The sequence below is a fragment of the Oncorhynchus mykiss genome, chromosome 23, assembly GCF_057628025.1.
Source record: "Oncorhynchus mykiss isolate SJ-2025 chromosome 23, ASM5762802v1, whole genome shotgun sequence".
Taxonomy (NCBI): domain Eukaryota; kingdom Metazoa; phylum Chordata; class Actinopteri; order Salmoniformes; family Salmonidae; genus Oncorhynchus; species Oncorhynchus mykiss.
Window position 1 is genome coordinate 29,004,750 of NC_143044.1, and position 15,260 is coordinate 29,020,009.

General features: G+C 39.2%; 2 protein-coding genes across 3 annotated transcripts; one reads left to right on the forward strand and one right to left on the reverse strand.

Moving 5' to 3' along the window:
• The first annotated feature begins 548 nt into the window (after positions 1–548).
• On the forward strand, positions 549–3,584 carry LOC110502707 (glutathione S-transferase 3). Its single transcript, XM_021580955.3, has 7 exons — positions 549–876; positions 1,298–1,401; positions 1,571–1,622; positions 1,710–1,842; positions 1,968–2,109; positions 2,285–2,410; positions 2,915–3,584. The coding sequence occupies exons 2-7, from the start codon at positions 1,315–1,317 to the stop codon at positions 3,041–3,043; spliced, it is 669 nt and encodes a 222-aa protein (XP_021436630.1). The 5' UTR covers positions 549–876; positions 1,298–1,314; the 3' UTR covers positions 3,044–3,584.
• LOC110502709 (transmembrane protein 14A) lies at positions 2,396–14,707 on the reverse strand. 2 transcript variants are annotated; one of them, XM_021580956.3, is made up of 5 exons: positions 14,563–14,707; positions 4,131–4,213; positions 3,907–4,008; positions 3,692–3,779; positions 2,396–3,549 (listed from the first exon to the last, which is right to left on the reverse strand). In XM_021580956.3, exons 2-5 carry the CDS (start codon positions 4,204–4,206, stop codon positions 3,501–3,503), a joined length of 315 nt encoding a protein of 104 aa, XP_021436631.1. In that variant the 5' UTR covers positions 4,207–4,213; positions 14,563–14,707; the 3' UTR covers positions 2,396–3,500. The 2 variants fall into 2 exon arrangements, with proteins under 2 accessions (XP_021436631.1, XP_090073374.1); XM_090217248.1 differs by lacking the exon at positions 14,563–14,707 and adding an exon at positions 5,019–5,174 and having other exon boundaries at positions 4,131–4,900.
• Between the last annotated feature and the right edge of the window lie 553 nt (positions 14,708–15,260).

Sequence of the window (15,260 nt, forward strand, 5' to 3'; positions counted from 1 at the left end):
TCCTTCCAGACTCATATCAAACATCTCCAATCTAAAATCAAATCTAGAGTCGGCTTTCTATTCCGCAACAAAGCCTCCTACACTCTCGCCGCCAAACTTAACCTAGTAAAACTGACTATCCTACCGATCTTCGACTTCGGCGATGTCATCTACAAAATAGCTTCCAATACTCTACTCAGCGCACTGTTCGTAACAGACTTAATGCTTTGCCAAAGTTTTAAAAAATGCATTGTTTAGAAAGAGTGCAGGGTCGAATGGAGTTTGTTCACACGCGCACTTCGGAACAAGGCGCCAATAGGCTCTCGCTAGCTCATGCTTTGCTTTGCACACCTCCTTGCCTGTTCTGCCCACTATGCTTCATTTGTCCCACAGTAAACGACACAGATTAACTTTCTTAAATTATGGTTATGTATAAGATTAGCAGTGTGGTTGAGGTTTAAAATCTCATTTTAAAAAGAGAAATTGTAGAAATAGTCAGGGTTTAAGACTTTGTGGCTGTGGTAACTAGTGTTGACCATTAACAAGGCGACACTCCATCTTAACTCCTCCTCCACATTTACTGGATTTGTTGAACAGTGCAGAAGAGACGTCCCCACCTGCTACGTCATTAATAATAATAATAAGACATTTGTAAAGCACTTTTTATTATACAAGAATAATCTCAAAGTTCATATAATAAAAAGTTTCTTTTTTTAAACAAAGCAAATATACAGTATATAACCATATAAAAGTTTAGGCGGAAAGGTTTAAAAGCTCCAACAGTCTGAACAGCCCTGAGATTGTCCGGAAGGAGTTCCAAAGGTGTGGCGTTACATAACTTTGCAAGTTAACTTTTTTGGTGTTCACACAGGTTCATACTTCTCTCCGACACACAAGGTCAGTACTTCTCAAACTTATCTTAAAATTGTAGGTTGATAATTAAACAGACAACCGTATGTTTTGTAGGCTTTTTTTCTATCAACTTTATTGGTTCTAGTTGAGGAGGCTGTATAACAACAGTCTGTGATTGGGAGTCCATAGGGCGGCGCACAATTGGCCCAGCGTTGTCTGGGTTTGGCCAGTATAGGCCGTCATTGTAAATAAGAATTTGTTCTAAACTGACTTGCCTAGTTACATTTTAAAAATTTTAGTAGTAGTCTGATTAAAATGCACAGTAATTTATTTGACACTGTCATTACTTTTAGCAAACAGACAGGGATTTGCCTGCATACACTAAATCTAATGCAATGTATCAAACACAACATTACTGCATTTGGACATGAAAGTGTAATGGAGAGTGGTTGTTTCCTTCCTGCAGTAAACTTCAATTTCACCATGTCTGGAAAAGTGGTGTTGACTTATTTCAATGGGAGGGGGAAAATGGAGTCAATTCGATGGCTTTTAGCAGTTGCTGGAGTTGAGGTAAGTAGGCTGAACAAATACAAAACAAATGTGGCTGTGGGCTGTTTACAGGACTTGCATTTTCAAGTAGACCTACCCTAAGTGAAATAGTGGACAGGCCTACAGGCGATGCACACAGATGGATCACTAAACAGATGTCGTTCTGAAAATATACATTTTATATCCATAGTTTGAAGAAGTGAATATGACAAAGCACGAGGAATATGTAAAGCTGTTGAGTGGTAAGTTTGTTCACGGTGTTAATAACTCCGATAACATGCTCATTGTGTTGAAGGGTGTGTAATTGTTGGACCTTTTTTCCCCCCCAGATGGAGCACTCATGTTTGAGCAAGTTCCATTGGTGGAAATTGATGGAATGAAGCTGGTTCAAACCAAGGCTATCCTAAACTACATAGCAGGGAAATACAATCTTTACGGGAATGACCTAAAAGAACGAGTCATGTATATATGAATTTTAATGTCATAACCTTTATTTACTTGTTTGGCTGTGTTAGAGGCATAACGGTAGCTGTTCGTACAAAAGGGGGGGGAATTCTGATAAGGGTTTGGTTTTCATTTACCTTTAGGATTGACATGTATTCTGAAGGTGTGAGGGACTTGATGGAAATGATAATGATGTTGCCATTCATTTCACCTGACGCCAAGAAAACTAAACTGGATGACATTGAGAGGAAAGCTACAAGCCGCTACATTCCCGTGTTCGAAAAGGTACTGCATGCTTTGGGCCTTGGCCAGCTGGGAAGGGTAGAGCTCACTAAAGTAACCTGAATCTAAGCAGTTTTATTATCATTGCGAAATACCATGTCTGCTAAGTGAAAAGGTTGGCACGTCTGTACAAGTTTATGTATTGTCTAATGTGAGGGTGTGTGCTGATTTCTTACAGGCTCTTGCTAGCTCCCAGTACCTGGTGGGTTATCAGTTGAGCTGTGCTGATGTCCAGCTACTTGAAATCACCTTGATGTTGGAGGAGAAATTTCCTACAATTCTCTCCAAATTCCCTGTTGTTAAGGTAAAGTTTATTACAAATGTATTTTGTTCTTGACAAAATAAGTTATGAGACAAGTCTTGATACATTTTAAGTGCATCTCATCAAAACATGTTACAGGTTCACATAACCCAAAAAGCATATGAATATTGCATACCTGCTGCACATTTTCATACAGATAAACATAAGTCTGGCGATACCGTTTCAAATGTACTGCTACAACACGCTGTCTATTTTTAAATGTACTGTACTGCTGCAACAGCCTGTGTGTGTCCCAATAATCTCTCAAGTATGCCCTCGTTCACTACTTCCCACAAATCTAAAAACATTGGATTGGTGGAGGCATATTTATTTGACTGTCATTTCCTTTCAAATCGATTAAGGGAAGTGAACCCAGGCACACTTTGGGAGGAAGGAGAGATAATTAGGACATAGTCAGCAGCATATTTGAAAGAAAGGTCAAAAGATCCATAAGATACTTCATTTGATTAATTCTTGATTGGGTGAAAATGTTTTTTTTTTTTTCAGGCTTTTCAAGGGAGGATGAAAAGCCTGCCAGCCATTCAGAAGTTCCTGCAGCCAGGCAGCAAGAGGAAGCCTCAACCAGATGACTTATATGTAAAGACTGTGTATGAGGTGTTCAACTTCAAGCACTGATGCTTATTGAAAAAATGTAGAGTTGAAGTGAATATTAGATACAAGAAATGACAGTCTGGAATAATCTATAACATGTATGAGTAAGGACCAAATTGTTCAAGTAGAACAAGTATGTTTTTCAATAATATACAAAAAAAAAAAAAAAAAAGTCTGTTAAACAAAATATCAGCTGTAATTAAACACTACATGTCTGTTCTGAGCTATTCCATCATTTATATCAAACAGTTATTAGGTTATTTACAGTGAGGCAGCTAAACATGATTGTCTAAGTAGTCATACCTTCAGTGCTATAACATTTATTCAGATCAAGTAGTAAATGTTACTGTATTTCTGTTCCCATATTCATTGAACAAATCATTACAAAAACAATTTTGTCAAGCACAAACAATGTGCAAATGGGACTTCATCCCTTGCAGTGATATTTTCAGTCTCACTTTAGACAGTTGTGTTGTTCAAATCACATTACAATCACGCCCATGAAGAGAAGTCGCAGGACCATCAGCAAACTGAATAAAGAAACCAGATGATAACTTAATTGATTGTACACGTTAATGATTTAATTTGAAACATTCCAACAGGGTCAAAATACAATGAAAATAAGTTAAATGTAACCAATACTGAGTATAGTGCACATTTGGTGATTCTCACCTTAGTCCTGCCATGATGCCAGCTGGCATTATTTTCCCAGATTTCTTGAATCTCATTCCCATCACTATTGTCAGCACTCCTGAGGCAACTGAGAAAATAAAGATTTATACATTTATGAAATGCTATTTAAAGACATGTCAAGGCCTAAAATAATAAATTATATTTCATTCAGGTTTTTGGTGACCTACACATCCCAGCAAAGCAGGCATACTTACCGAGGGAGTAGAATGTCTTGGTTGGGTCATATGAAATCATTAAGGCCCCATAGGCGGCCATGCTGCCAAACAATATCCCAGCTATCAGTGACATGACACTACCTGTAGTAAAAAAAAAAATTAAAAGTCAAAAAATATCTATTACTTTACAAGGTCAATGAAACAATGATAGACAAATTAATGTTGCTTTGTGTATTTTGAAATGCTTCACTGGAAACTCCTACCTTTTTTCTTGTACCCCATGAATCCCCCCAGGGCTATGGCTGCAGCATAGCCAAATCCAAGCCAGTCAATTGCCATTGCAGTGCTGTGGAACAGGAGTATTGGGACACATCAATAAATCTTCTTAAGGCTTCCGCATATTTCGGTTCGGCTGGCTTCGACTAGGCGAACCGAAAGAATGTGCTCACATAGCCCTTTGCTTGAAAAATCAAAAAAAAAAAAAAAATGCCCTAGCGTTGGAGCAGTTTTTCTAGAGAGGAAAAGTCAAAGCGAGGGATAACTGGGCCCAAAATCAGATTGTTCATCTGCCCTCTCATTGGCTAGAATGGTCCCACCTGATCTTGCCTCCTCCCGACTGCCTTCCATTTTTGAAGACATATCTTTTCATTTTTATAACGGCCACTAGAGTATCTAGTCTATATAATGGATCATCTGTAGTATTTCTCAAGTGAAAGATTGTGCATGAAAACAAACCCAGACACTCACCAGGTCATAACATTGAATTTTTGGTCCACCAGCCAGTCAGATGACCACAAAAAAAGATGCACATGACTTGTAATGTTTCTAAAACAATACATTTATTTCTAATGTGGTATATTGTATAATTACATTTTTGTGACCGGAGTCTTGTAAGCAAAATATCACAGATGAGAAACATTTTCACCTGCCCCTTTAAGGGCGGGAGGTTATCGTGATAGTGAGACTCTGGTCATGTTTGTGCCTGTGAGATTGAGCCTTATTAGTAGAAGTGTTGTCTTATGAAGCCAGATACCTGCCAAAAGATTGACCATATGTATTGTTAGGATCATAAGAAAAACCATGGGTGAAACATGAATGTAAATGTGCAATTTAATCTGTGAACATACAAACACCATGTAATGATTACAGACCTTTAGGCTTGAACAAATCTTGTGTTGCAATTCTGATGTACAATAATATATTTCAGAGTTTTGGCAGTTTCATCTCACCAACAACAAAAAATGTACACCAAACTGTCTGTTAGGAGTGCTACTCGAACAAGCATAACACAGTATAAAAAAAAACCCAACAGAAGTCAGGGAACCCGGAAAAAGGTATTCTGCACGTTTTCAAGTTAAAAGTCTCCATTCGCTATTACTCCTGTTGAGTTGACTTCACATTTAGGTAGCTAAGGTAATGGATTTGTTTGCCAGTACAAGTATAGATAGTATTATGCCTACAACAGTTAAGTTTCAGTCCGCTAGGTGTATCTCCACAGCATGGGCATGTCGCTGGGTGAAGTGGACATCCCCATCCATGCACCTTATCAAAATATGACTAATTCAGTATTGCACCATCCCATTCTCTGGGCTCTGTCTGAAAGCCTAACCAGTAGTATCTACCAGGAATAATGAAACACAGAATAATAATAGATGTTTGGTGAATCTATGAATTATGTATGACCACTGGAGTCTTTGCCACTCAATATTTTTTTATATAATATTTTGATGTTTATTTCATCACTCAAAATCTTGCCAAAGCATATTCTGTAGGAGTTAATATGAATTTCAAATAATTTGACATCATTTATATGAATCGGGTCATGAACATTGAAATGAACAAGGGAGAGGTTAAACATTGCAGTGGAACTTAGGTAGTCTCCGTATAGGCCATTCCTCCCATTGTGATACTGCTGCCCAGTTGAAGAGCTTGTGAACTCCATGCAGCACAATGCGCCTTGAGGAAAAGCACCCCTCAGCCTCAGAAGATGACCTTCTGGAGTCATGCGGTCATAGTAATTTTACCCTAACGTAGGCCTATTTGCCTACTAGCCAAATAAAGTGCAGAGCATGGATGATGCGTGCAACTCACCATTCCAACATATTTGAACATTTAATTCATCCTTCAGTTCAGTCAGTCAGTATGTCATCCATTCAGTCATTTGCAATAGGAACCAAATCAAAGAGAATAGAAAAGTCTCATCCATTTGTTTATTGAAATGCATGTGTGTTCACTTTAATAATTAAATGTTTATTTAAGGCCTATCCAAATAAAAAAAAATGTGTCCTTCAACTTGTAGGCATTGCAATTTAGAGTATTTTGGGTACTGGTGTCTTGCGGAATCATTTTGTAACTATTTGTGTTTAACTGTTTTTATTATAGAGTAGGCCGTCATTGTACATAATAATGTGTTCTTAACTGACTTGCCTAGTTTAATAAAGGTTAAATAAAATAAAAACAAAGAGACAAGCTCACAGGCCTCTAAATAAATGTGAAAAATTAGTTGAAGCAAAAGATCTCACAATAAGAATAGGCTATAGATAGTCTTGACCATTTGGGACCCCTTGGCCATTTCGCTCAGGACAGGTTACAGCCAAGACTTAATCAATATTTAGTTTTGTCTCATTTATTGAAATGATATAGCCTCTGCGTGATGGGGTTGTGCAACGCAAATGGCTATAACAAGCACATATAGAGTGGAATTCCAGTCAAAATGCCTAATATGAGGCCTACAGTCCGTGCTCCCAAATACTGGAAAACGTGTGATTCATTAGGTTACATGATCACCACAATAACCCCACGCGACTGTCTGCTCAAACGGTCAGAAATAGTGAATAGTGAACTAAACGCGCGAACAAAACGCAGGCATTTGGACATAATTATGGATGTAATCAAACATTTCTTATGGAAGTGGGAGTCCTGGGAGTGCAAAGGTAAGTGAATATTTATAATGCTATTTATGAATTTTGTTGCCTCCACAATTTGATGGGTAACTGTATGGCTTGCTTTTGTGGCTGAACGCTGTTCTCAGATTATTGAATATTGTGCTTTTGCCGTAAAGCTTTTTTGAAATCTGACACATCGGTTGCATTAAGAACAAGTTTATCTTTAATTCTATGTAAAACATGCATTTCTGAACATGGCACCAATGTAAACTGAGGTTTTTGGATATAAATATGAACTTGATTGAACAAAACATACATGTATTGTGTAACATTGAGTCCTGGGAGTGTCATCTGATGAAGATCGTCAAAGGTTAGTGATTCATTTTATCTATATTTCTGCTTTTTGTGACACCTATCTTTGGTTGGAAAATGGCTGAATGCTTTCTGTGACTAGTTGCTGACCTAACATAATGATATGTTCTGCTTTCGCCGAAAAGCCTTTTTGAAATTGGACACTGTGGTTGGATTAACGAGAAGTTTATATTTAAAATGGTGTAAAATACTTGTATGGTTGAGGAATTTTAATTATGAGATTTGTTGTTTTGAATTTGGCGCCCTGCAATTTCACTGGCTGTTGGCGAGTGGGACGCGATTGTCCCGAACGATCCCAGAGAGGTTAAATAACACACAACAGCATGTCATATTTAGATAGTGGATTAGACTCAACAGCCTTGGTTTCTCAAACGACTGCCTCACCAACTACTCCTTAGATATAGTTCAGTGTGTCAAATCGGAGGGCCTGTTGTCCAGACCTCTGGCAGTCAATGGGGGTGCCACAGGGTTCAATTCTCGGGCTGACTGTATATATCAATGATGTCGCTCTTGCTGCTGGTGATTCTCTGATCCACCTCTACGCAGACAACACCATTCTGTATACATCTGGCCCTTCTTTGGACACTGTTAACAAACCTCCAGACTAGAGGTCGACCGATTAATCAGAATGGCTGATTAATTAGGCCGATTTAAAGTTTTCATAACAATCGGAAATAGGTATTCTTTTTTTACACCTTAATTTAACTAGGCAAGTCAGTTAAGAACACATTCTTATTTTCAATGACGGCCTAGGAACGGTAGGGTAACTGCCTTGTTCAGGGGCAGAACGACAGATTTTTACCTTGTCAGCTCCGGGATTCAATCTTGCAACCTTACAGTTAACTAGTCCAACGCACTAACCACCTGCCTCTCATTGCACTCCACGAGGAGCCTGCCTGTTACGCAAATGAGGTAAGAAGCCCAAAAAAAATCTATCAATCATAATCACTAGTTAACTACACATGGTTGATGATATTACTAGTTTATTTAGCGTGTCCTGCGTTGCATATAATCGATGCAACGCAGGGGGATGATTTAACAAAAGCGCATTTGCGAAAAAAGCACAATCGTTGCACGACTGTACCTAACCATAAACACCAAAGCCTTTGTTAAAATAAATACACAGAAGTATATATTTTTAAACCTGCATATTTAGCTAAAAGAAATCCAGGTTAGCATGCAATATTAACCAGGTGAAATTGTGTCACTTCTCTTGCGTTCAATTGCACATAGTCAGGGTATATGCAACAGATTGGGCAGCCTGGCTCGTTGCAAACTAATTTGCCAGAATTTTAAGAAATTATGACATAACATTGAAGGTTGTACAATGTAACAGGAATATTTAGACTTAGGGATGCCACCCGTTAGATAAAATACCGAACAGTTCCGTATTTCACTGAAATAATAAACGTTTTGTTTTCGAAATGATAGTTTCCGGATTCGACCATATTAATGACCAAAGGCTCATATGAGTGTTATTATATTATAATTAAGCCTATGATTTGATATTTGATAGAGCAGTCTGATTGAGCGGTGGTAGGCAGCAGCAGGCTCGTAAGCATTCATTCAAACAGCACTTTCATGCGTTTTGCCAGCAGCTCTTCGCAATGCTTCAATCATTGAGCTGTTTATGACTTCAAGCCTATCAACTCCCGAGATTAGGCTGGTGTAACCGATGTGAAATGGCTAGCTAGTTAGCGGGGTGCGCGCTAATAGCGTTTCAAACGTCACTCACTCTGAGACTTGGAGTAGTTGTTCCCCTTGCTCTGCATGGGTAACGCTGCTTCGAGGGTGGCTGTTGTCGATGTGTTCCTGGTTCGAGCCCAGGTAGGGGTGAGGAGAGGGACGGAAGCTATACTGTTACACTGGCAATACTAAAGTGCCTATAAGAACATCCAATAGTCAAAGGTGTATGAAATACAAATGGTATAGAGAGAAATAGTCCTATAAATACTATATTAACTACAACCTAAAACCTCTTACCTTGGAATATTGAAGTCTCATGTTAAAAGGAACCACCAACTTTCATATGTTCTCATGTTCTGAGCAAGGAACTTAAACATTAGCTTTCTTACATGGCACATATTGCACTTTTACTTTCTTCTCCAACACTTTGTTTTTGCATTCTTTAAACCAAATTGAACATGTTTCATTATTTATCTGAGGCTAAATAGATTTTTATTGATGTATTAAGTTCAAATAAGTGTTCATTCCGTATTGTTGTAATTGTCATTATTACAAATAAATAAAATCGTCCGATTAATCGGTATCAGCTTTTTTGGTCCTCCAATAATTGGTATCGGCGTTGAAAAATCATAAATCGGCCGACCTCTTACGAGCTTCAATGCCATACAACACTCCTTCCGTGGCCTCCAACTGCTCTTAAATGCAAGTAAAACTAAATGTATGCTCTTCAACCGATCAATGCCCACATCCGCCCGCCTGACTAGCATCACTACTCTGGACGGTTCTGACAAAGAATATGTGGACAACTACAAATACCTAGGTGTCTGGTTAGACTGTAAACTCTCCTTCCAAACCCACATTAAGCATCTCCAATCCAAAATTAAATCTAGAAATCGGCTTCCTATTTTGCAACAAAGCCTCCTTCACTCATGCTGCCAAACATACCCTCGTAAAACTGACTATCCTACTGATAGGTGAAAATTGTCTGTTAATTGAATGATTAGAATATTCTGCCCTGAAACATATAATTGTATGGAATTGATTAGAATGTATGAAATCATAATCAATAAATGTGTAGTCCTAGTCAGAATTGGGGTAAAACAATATGCCTTTATGGTATTTTAAACACAGACTGTGACTCTGATCTTGGTGCCGAACTGACTAGAGATTTGGGAGAGAACGGGGAGTACGTCTCAAGGACAAAGTCACCATCTCTGTCGGCTGGGAAGTAAGACAGACTGTGTGTGTGTAGCAGGACATGTGTGTGCGTATGTGTGTGCTTATGTGTGTGGGCGTGAAAAGTCAGTATAAAATGAATTGATTTGTATTCTTGACTTCAGAACGTTCCGTGAATAAACCTTTTTGACCACTTCGCTGGTCCTCCGTCTGTTTCATTCGACCAGGTTCTTACAAATTCTGGTTTGCAGACAGAGTAATATAATTAAATTGGGTGATGTACCTGGAGAACCTAATTCTCTTATCACCTACCGATCCTTGACTTCGGCAATGTAATAAATGGTCTCCAACACTCTACTCAGCAAATTGGATGCAGTCTATCACAGTGTCATCCGTTTTGTCACCAAAGCCCCATATACACTGCGACTTGTATGCTCTCGTTGGCTGGCCCTCGCTTCATATTCATCGCCAAACCCACTGGCTCCAGGTCATCTGTCTTTGCTAGGTAAAGCCCTGCCTTATCTCAGCTCACTGGTCACCATAGCAACACCCACCCGTTGCACGCTCTCCAGTAGGTATATTTCACTGGTCATCCCCAAAGCCAACTCCTCCTTAGGCCACCTTTCCTTCCAGTTCTCTGCTGCCAATGACTGGAAGGAATTGCAAATATCACTGAAGCTGGAGACTTATATCTCCCGTAATAACTTTAAGAAGAATCAGCTGTCAGAGAAGCTTACCGATCATTGCACCTGTACACAGCCCATCTGTAATTAGCCCACCCAACTACCTCATCCCCATATTGTTATTTATGTTTGCTATTTTACACCCCAGTATCTCTACTTGCACATCATCATCTGCACATCTATCACTCCAGTGATAACGCTAAATTGTAATTATTTCGCCACTATGGCCTATTTACTGCTTTACCTCCCTAATCTTACTACATTTGCACACACTGTATATAGATTTTTTTTCTATTGTGTTATTGACTGTACGTGTGTTTTTGCCACACTGCTTTGCTTTATCTTGGCCAGGTTGCAGATGTAGATGAGAACTTGTTCTCAACTGGCCTACATGGTTAAATAAAGGTGAAATAAAATATAAAAAATATAAATAAATGAAATAGGCCTGGCCTAAATCATATTTACTTTATATTTTGCAGCTCAGGTGGTTATTCTAGACAAGGCTCTTCTGTTTCTTTATCATTATCACACAAGTAATTTGTTGAAGGCCCAAGCCCATACTATGGCATCTACTGGAATAAACGCCATTATCGAATGCAGTTCTAAAACTAAGCTGCAAACTAATGTCTGGGCTAGAGTTGCTTGATTGACTAGCTAACTTCGACTAGCTAGCAGTTCATGTCCTTTGCAGATTCCACATTACTGACAACAGTTTGTAAGCATAAAAATATCTGTAACAGAATAAAGGGAGACGTAAAGTAAGAATTCAATGTGTAAATATTCATTATTAGTCCTAACATAGGGTTTGTACGTTTACAGATCTATTTTAACATTTACATTTCATGTTTCACGCAAGGCTTTTCTTACGATCCTAACAATTTACAAATGGATTTTCTTACAATCCAAAACTTTTGGCAGGTATTTGGCCCCATATTGTCTTCTCTTCCCTAGCAGTTTAAACTCAAACAGAAAAACAACCTAGTTTGTGAACAAAACAAAGTAAAGAGCCAAGAAACAAGGACAAAGTCTAACTTCAGTAGACCTTCGTTTCAAGTAAATTAGACCAACTTGTATGCCTGTGCGCAGTGCCTTTAAAAAGGTATTTCACTCAACTCTTTGCGTGCACACAGCCCCCAGCCAGGCAGTGTTGCAGCACAAGGTGAAATAGGCAATAGGATTCGTAGTTCTTTGACTTTGTGTGATTATTTTACCAGCTATGAAACAAAACGGCGAAAATACTTACAGCTACTGCAGCATTTATTTTAATATAAATGTGATCATACTTGACAATTTTTATTCACAAATGCGAGTGTAATACTCGTACTGTAGAACACTGAAAACCCGTCAACCGTGAAATAGACATTTTACCCGCTAATGCCAAAATCTACCTGCAGTTGGTGGGTGTTCATTTTAGGCCCTGGCTCAATCTGAACAATAACACGTGTCAGTTGTGGTACAATTTTGGAAACACAACAGCGAGAAATAATATTTTTTAAAAAGGTTAAATTGATAGGGTTAGTGTTCCCACATCTCCATGTTACAGCACTTTTTACGGAAGACAAGAGGCGACCACCTGAGCTAATTAGTTATCTAGCATGCGCCGAACATTTGTGTAAGTGTAACCTGGGAAGTGTAGTTTCGTCGGATGGAGGCACACTTAACTGTAAGGATCAGTTCAAAACTGCTACAGTATGTGTATCTTTTTTATTTAAAGGATTCTTTCTCACCGATGAAAGATATGTTTTGAAAGCTGTTACTAAATGTTAAAGTTAACAGACGACATCGGGATTGTAGTTCACATGAGCCAGTCATGGGGGAAACTAATGGCTGAAAACTGTATGGAGAAGTCAGAATGTCGCCTAAACCAAGATATATTACATGGCCAAAAGTAGGTGGACACCTGCTTGTCGAACATCTCATTCCAAAATCATGGGCATTAATATGGAGTTGGTCCCTCTTTGCTGCCTTTTCAGCCTCCACTCTTCTGGGAAGGATTTACACCAGATGTTGGAACATTGCTGCGGGGACTTGCTTTCAATCAGCCACAAGAGCATTAGTGAGGTCGGGCACTGATGTTGGGAGATTAGGCCTGGCATTTCAATTCATCTCAAAGGTGTTCGATGGAGTTGAGGTCAGGGCTCTGTGCAGGCCAGTCAAGTTCTTCCACACCGATCTCAACAAACCATTTCTGTATGGACCTCGCTTTGTGCATGGGGCCATTGTCATGCTGAAACAGGAAAGGGCCATCCCCAAACTGTTGCCACAAAGTTGGAAGCACTGAATCGTCTAGAATGTCATTGTATGCTGTAGCGTTAAGGGGCCTAGCACGAACCATGAAAAACAGCCCCAAACCATTATTCCTCCTCCACCACCAAACTTTACATTTGGCATTATGCATTGGGGCAGGTAGCGTTCTCCTAGCATCCGCCAAACCAAATGGTGAAGCGTGATTCATCACTTCAGAACAAATTTCCACTGCTCCAGAGTACAATGGCAGCAAGCTTAACACCACTCCAGTCGACGCTTGGCATTGCGTATGGTGTTCTTAGGCTTGTGTGTGGCTGCTTGGCCATGAAAACCAATTTCATGAAGCTCCCAACGAACAGTTGTGCTGACGTTATTCCAGAGGCAGTTTGGAACTCGGTAGTGAGTGTTGCAACTGAGGACAGACGATTTTTACAATCTTCAGCACTTGGCGGTCCCGGCTGAGCAGTTGTTGCTCCTAGACATTTCTATTTCACAATAACAGCTCTAGGTGGGCAGAAATTTGATGAACTGACTTGGAAACTTGGCATCCTATGACGATGTCACGTTGAAAGTCACGGCGCTCTTCAGTACAGACCATTCTACTGCCAATGTTTGTCTATGGAGATTGCATGGCGGTGTGCTCGATTTTATACACCTGTCAGCAATGGGTGTGGCTGAAAAAGCAGAATCCACAAATTTGAAGGGGTCTAGCCCTTAAAACATGACTGTTAGTCTGGTGTTAAAGTAGACTTAATTTCTTACTGGTACAGACACCCAAGCATGCACACTTGTTTTTATAGCCTAGTTGTAATTATAGAATCCCTATTATCTGTGGACCTAGAAAAGATGTCATATCACTTTTAACAAGCTATACTTTTTAACATAGGCGGCGGGTGGGTATCAAGTTAGAGGAAGTAAACGTTTCAGCATAAACATGCACCATTATAATAAAGTAATTCCATGAATCCTCGCATTTGCAGACGTATGTAAAATATCCTACTATTACTAATGTGATGATTAGATTGGATAGTGATAATTTAGTCTAATAATAACTCAATCACTGTTCGAAAAAAAGACTGTTCAATGGAGCGAGTAGTGTCATAGATTAGGTTTATCAAATACATTTCATGCAATTCTACTACACACTGACTGGAGACAGCATAATGTTTTTAATACGACAAACTACAGGGTAGCCTACTCTGCTGACGCATACAAACAGATCAATAAAAACGACGTTGTCTGATCCATATACTAGGCCTAAGAAAAGAGGAGATAGAATATGACGTCCACCTAACCTGGAGTGGGAAATTATTGTCCAAAAACAAACCAAAGTGGCACTGACTCAATGATAAAGACAGTGAATTTAGGGGGGATTTATGTTTCTATAACTGTATCGCAATTGAGACTCGATTTGCGTTTAGATGGGAGTATTTGGCTTTTTGAGCTTCCAAAGTAAATTCGCCCTTTAAACAGGCCATGTGAGGTACTTGGACTGCAAGGAGTAACGTTCAGTTAGTCCAACGTTTGGCTACAAAATAATAGCTAGCTACAACTAGCTAGCTAGCGAACAGAAAGGTACACAACACTCGACAAAACACCACTTGATATGTTTGAATACTATTCAGATGTGAAAATAATAATCTTACCTGGTATTTGCTCATTTAAACGTAAAACAAATTAGTTAGAAATTTGCACACGTATACGCTTATGGTCCCAATGTGTACTGTTCGGCAGTAGGAAGGGATCACTACTATTCTGCAAGCAGCACTAACGATGACGTCACTTTCATATGGTAATGAGGAAAACTTCCAAATAAAAGCTCGCAAAAGATATTTCAAAAGATATTACATTTTAATCAATGTCGATTTTTATTATTATTTACTATTTAATGAAGAGACAGTTTGCGCTGTTCTGTGAAGGGAGTAGTACACAGCGTTGTACGAGATCTTCAGTTTCTTGGCAATTTCTCACGTGGAATAGCCTTAATTTCTCAGAACAAGAATAGACTGACGTGTTTCAGAAGAAAGTCCTTTTTTTATGGCCATTTTGAGCCTGTAATCGAACCCACAAATGCTGATGCTCCAGATACTCAACTAGTCTAAAAAAGGCCAGTTTTATTGTTTCTTTAATCAGCACAACCGTTGTCAGCTGTGCTAATGTAGCGAAGTTCGTTCTGCAGTGTGTACTTTTAATTAGGACGCTGCCACAACTGGAGGTCTGCTAGTTGAATTATTTTTTATTTGCCCTGTACACAAAGAGACCACACACATTATGTTAACCCTTGGCGCAGTCCTAGCTCTCAGGCACCTTGCTAGCTGAAGGTCAGGCAAAAGAGCGCCAAAAG

What these genes read in the sequence shown, in the direction of transcription:
- LOC110502709 (XM_021580956.3), bottom strand. Translation starts at nt 4,206, where the DNA reads ATGGCAATTGACTGGCTTGGATTTGGCTATGCTGCAGCCATAGCCCTG. An exon ending in CATGGGGTACAAGAAAAAAG is followed by an intron (nt 4,009 to 4,130) that starts GTAGGAGTTTCC and finishes TTTTTACTACAG; the next exon opens with GTAGTGTCATGTCACTGATA. An exon ending in GGCATCATGGCAGGACTAAG is followed by an intron (nt 3,550 to 3,691) that starts GTGAGAATCACC and finishes TTCTTTATTCAG; the next exon opens with TTTGCTGATGGTCCTGCGAC.
- LOC110502707 (XM_021580955.3), top strand. Translation starts at nt 1,315, where the DNA reads ATGTCTGGAAAAGTGGTGTTGACTTATTTCAATGGGAGGGGGAAAATG. An exon ending in GACCTAAAAGAACGAGTCAT is followed by an intron (nt 1,843 to 1,967) that starts GTATATATGAAT and finishes ATTTACCTTTAG; the next exon opens with GATTGACATGTATTCTGAAG. An exon ending in CCAAATTCCCTGTTGTTAAG is followed by an intron (nt 2,411 to 2,914) that starts GTAAAGTTTATT and finishes TTTTTTTTTCAG; the next exon opens with GCTTTTCAAGGGAGGATGAA.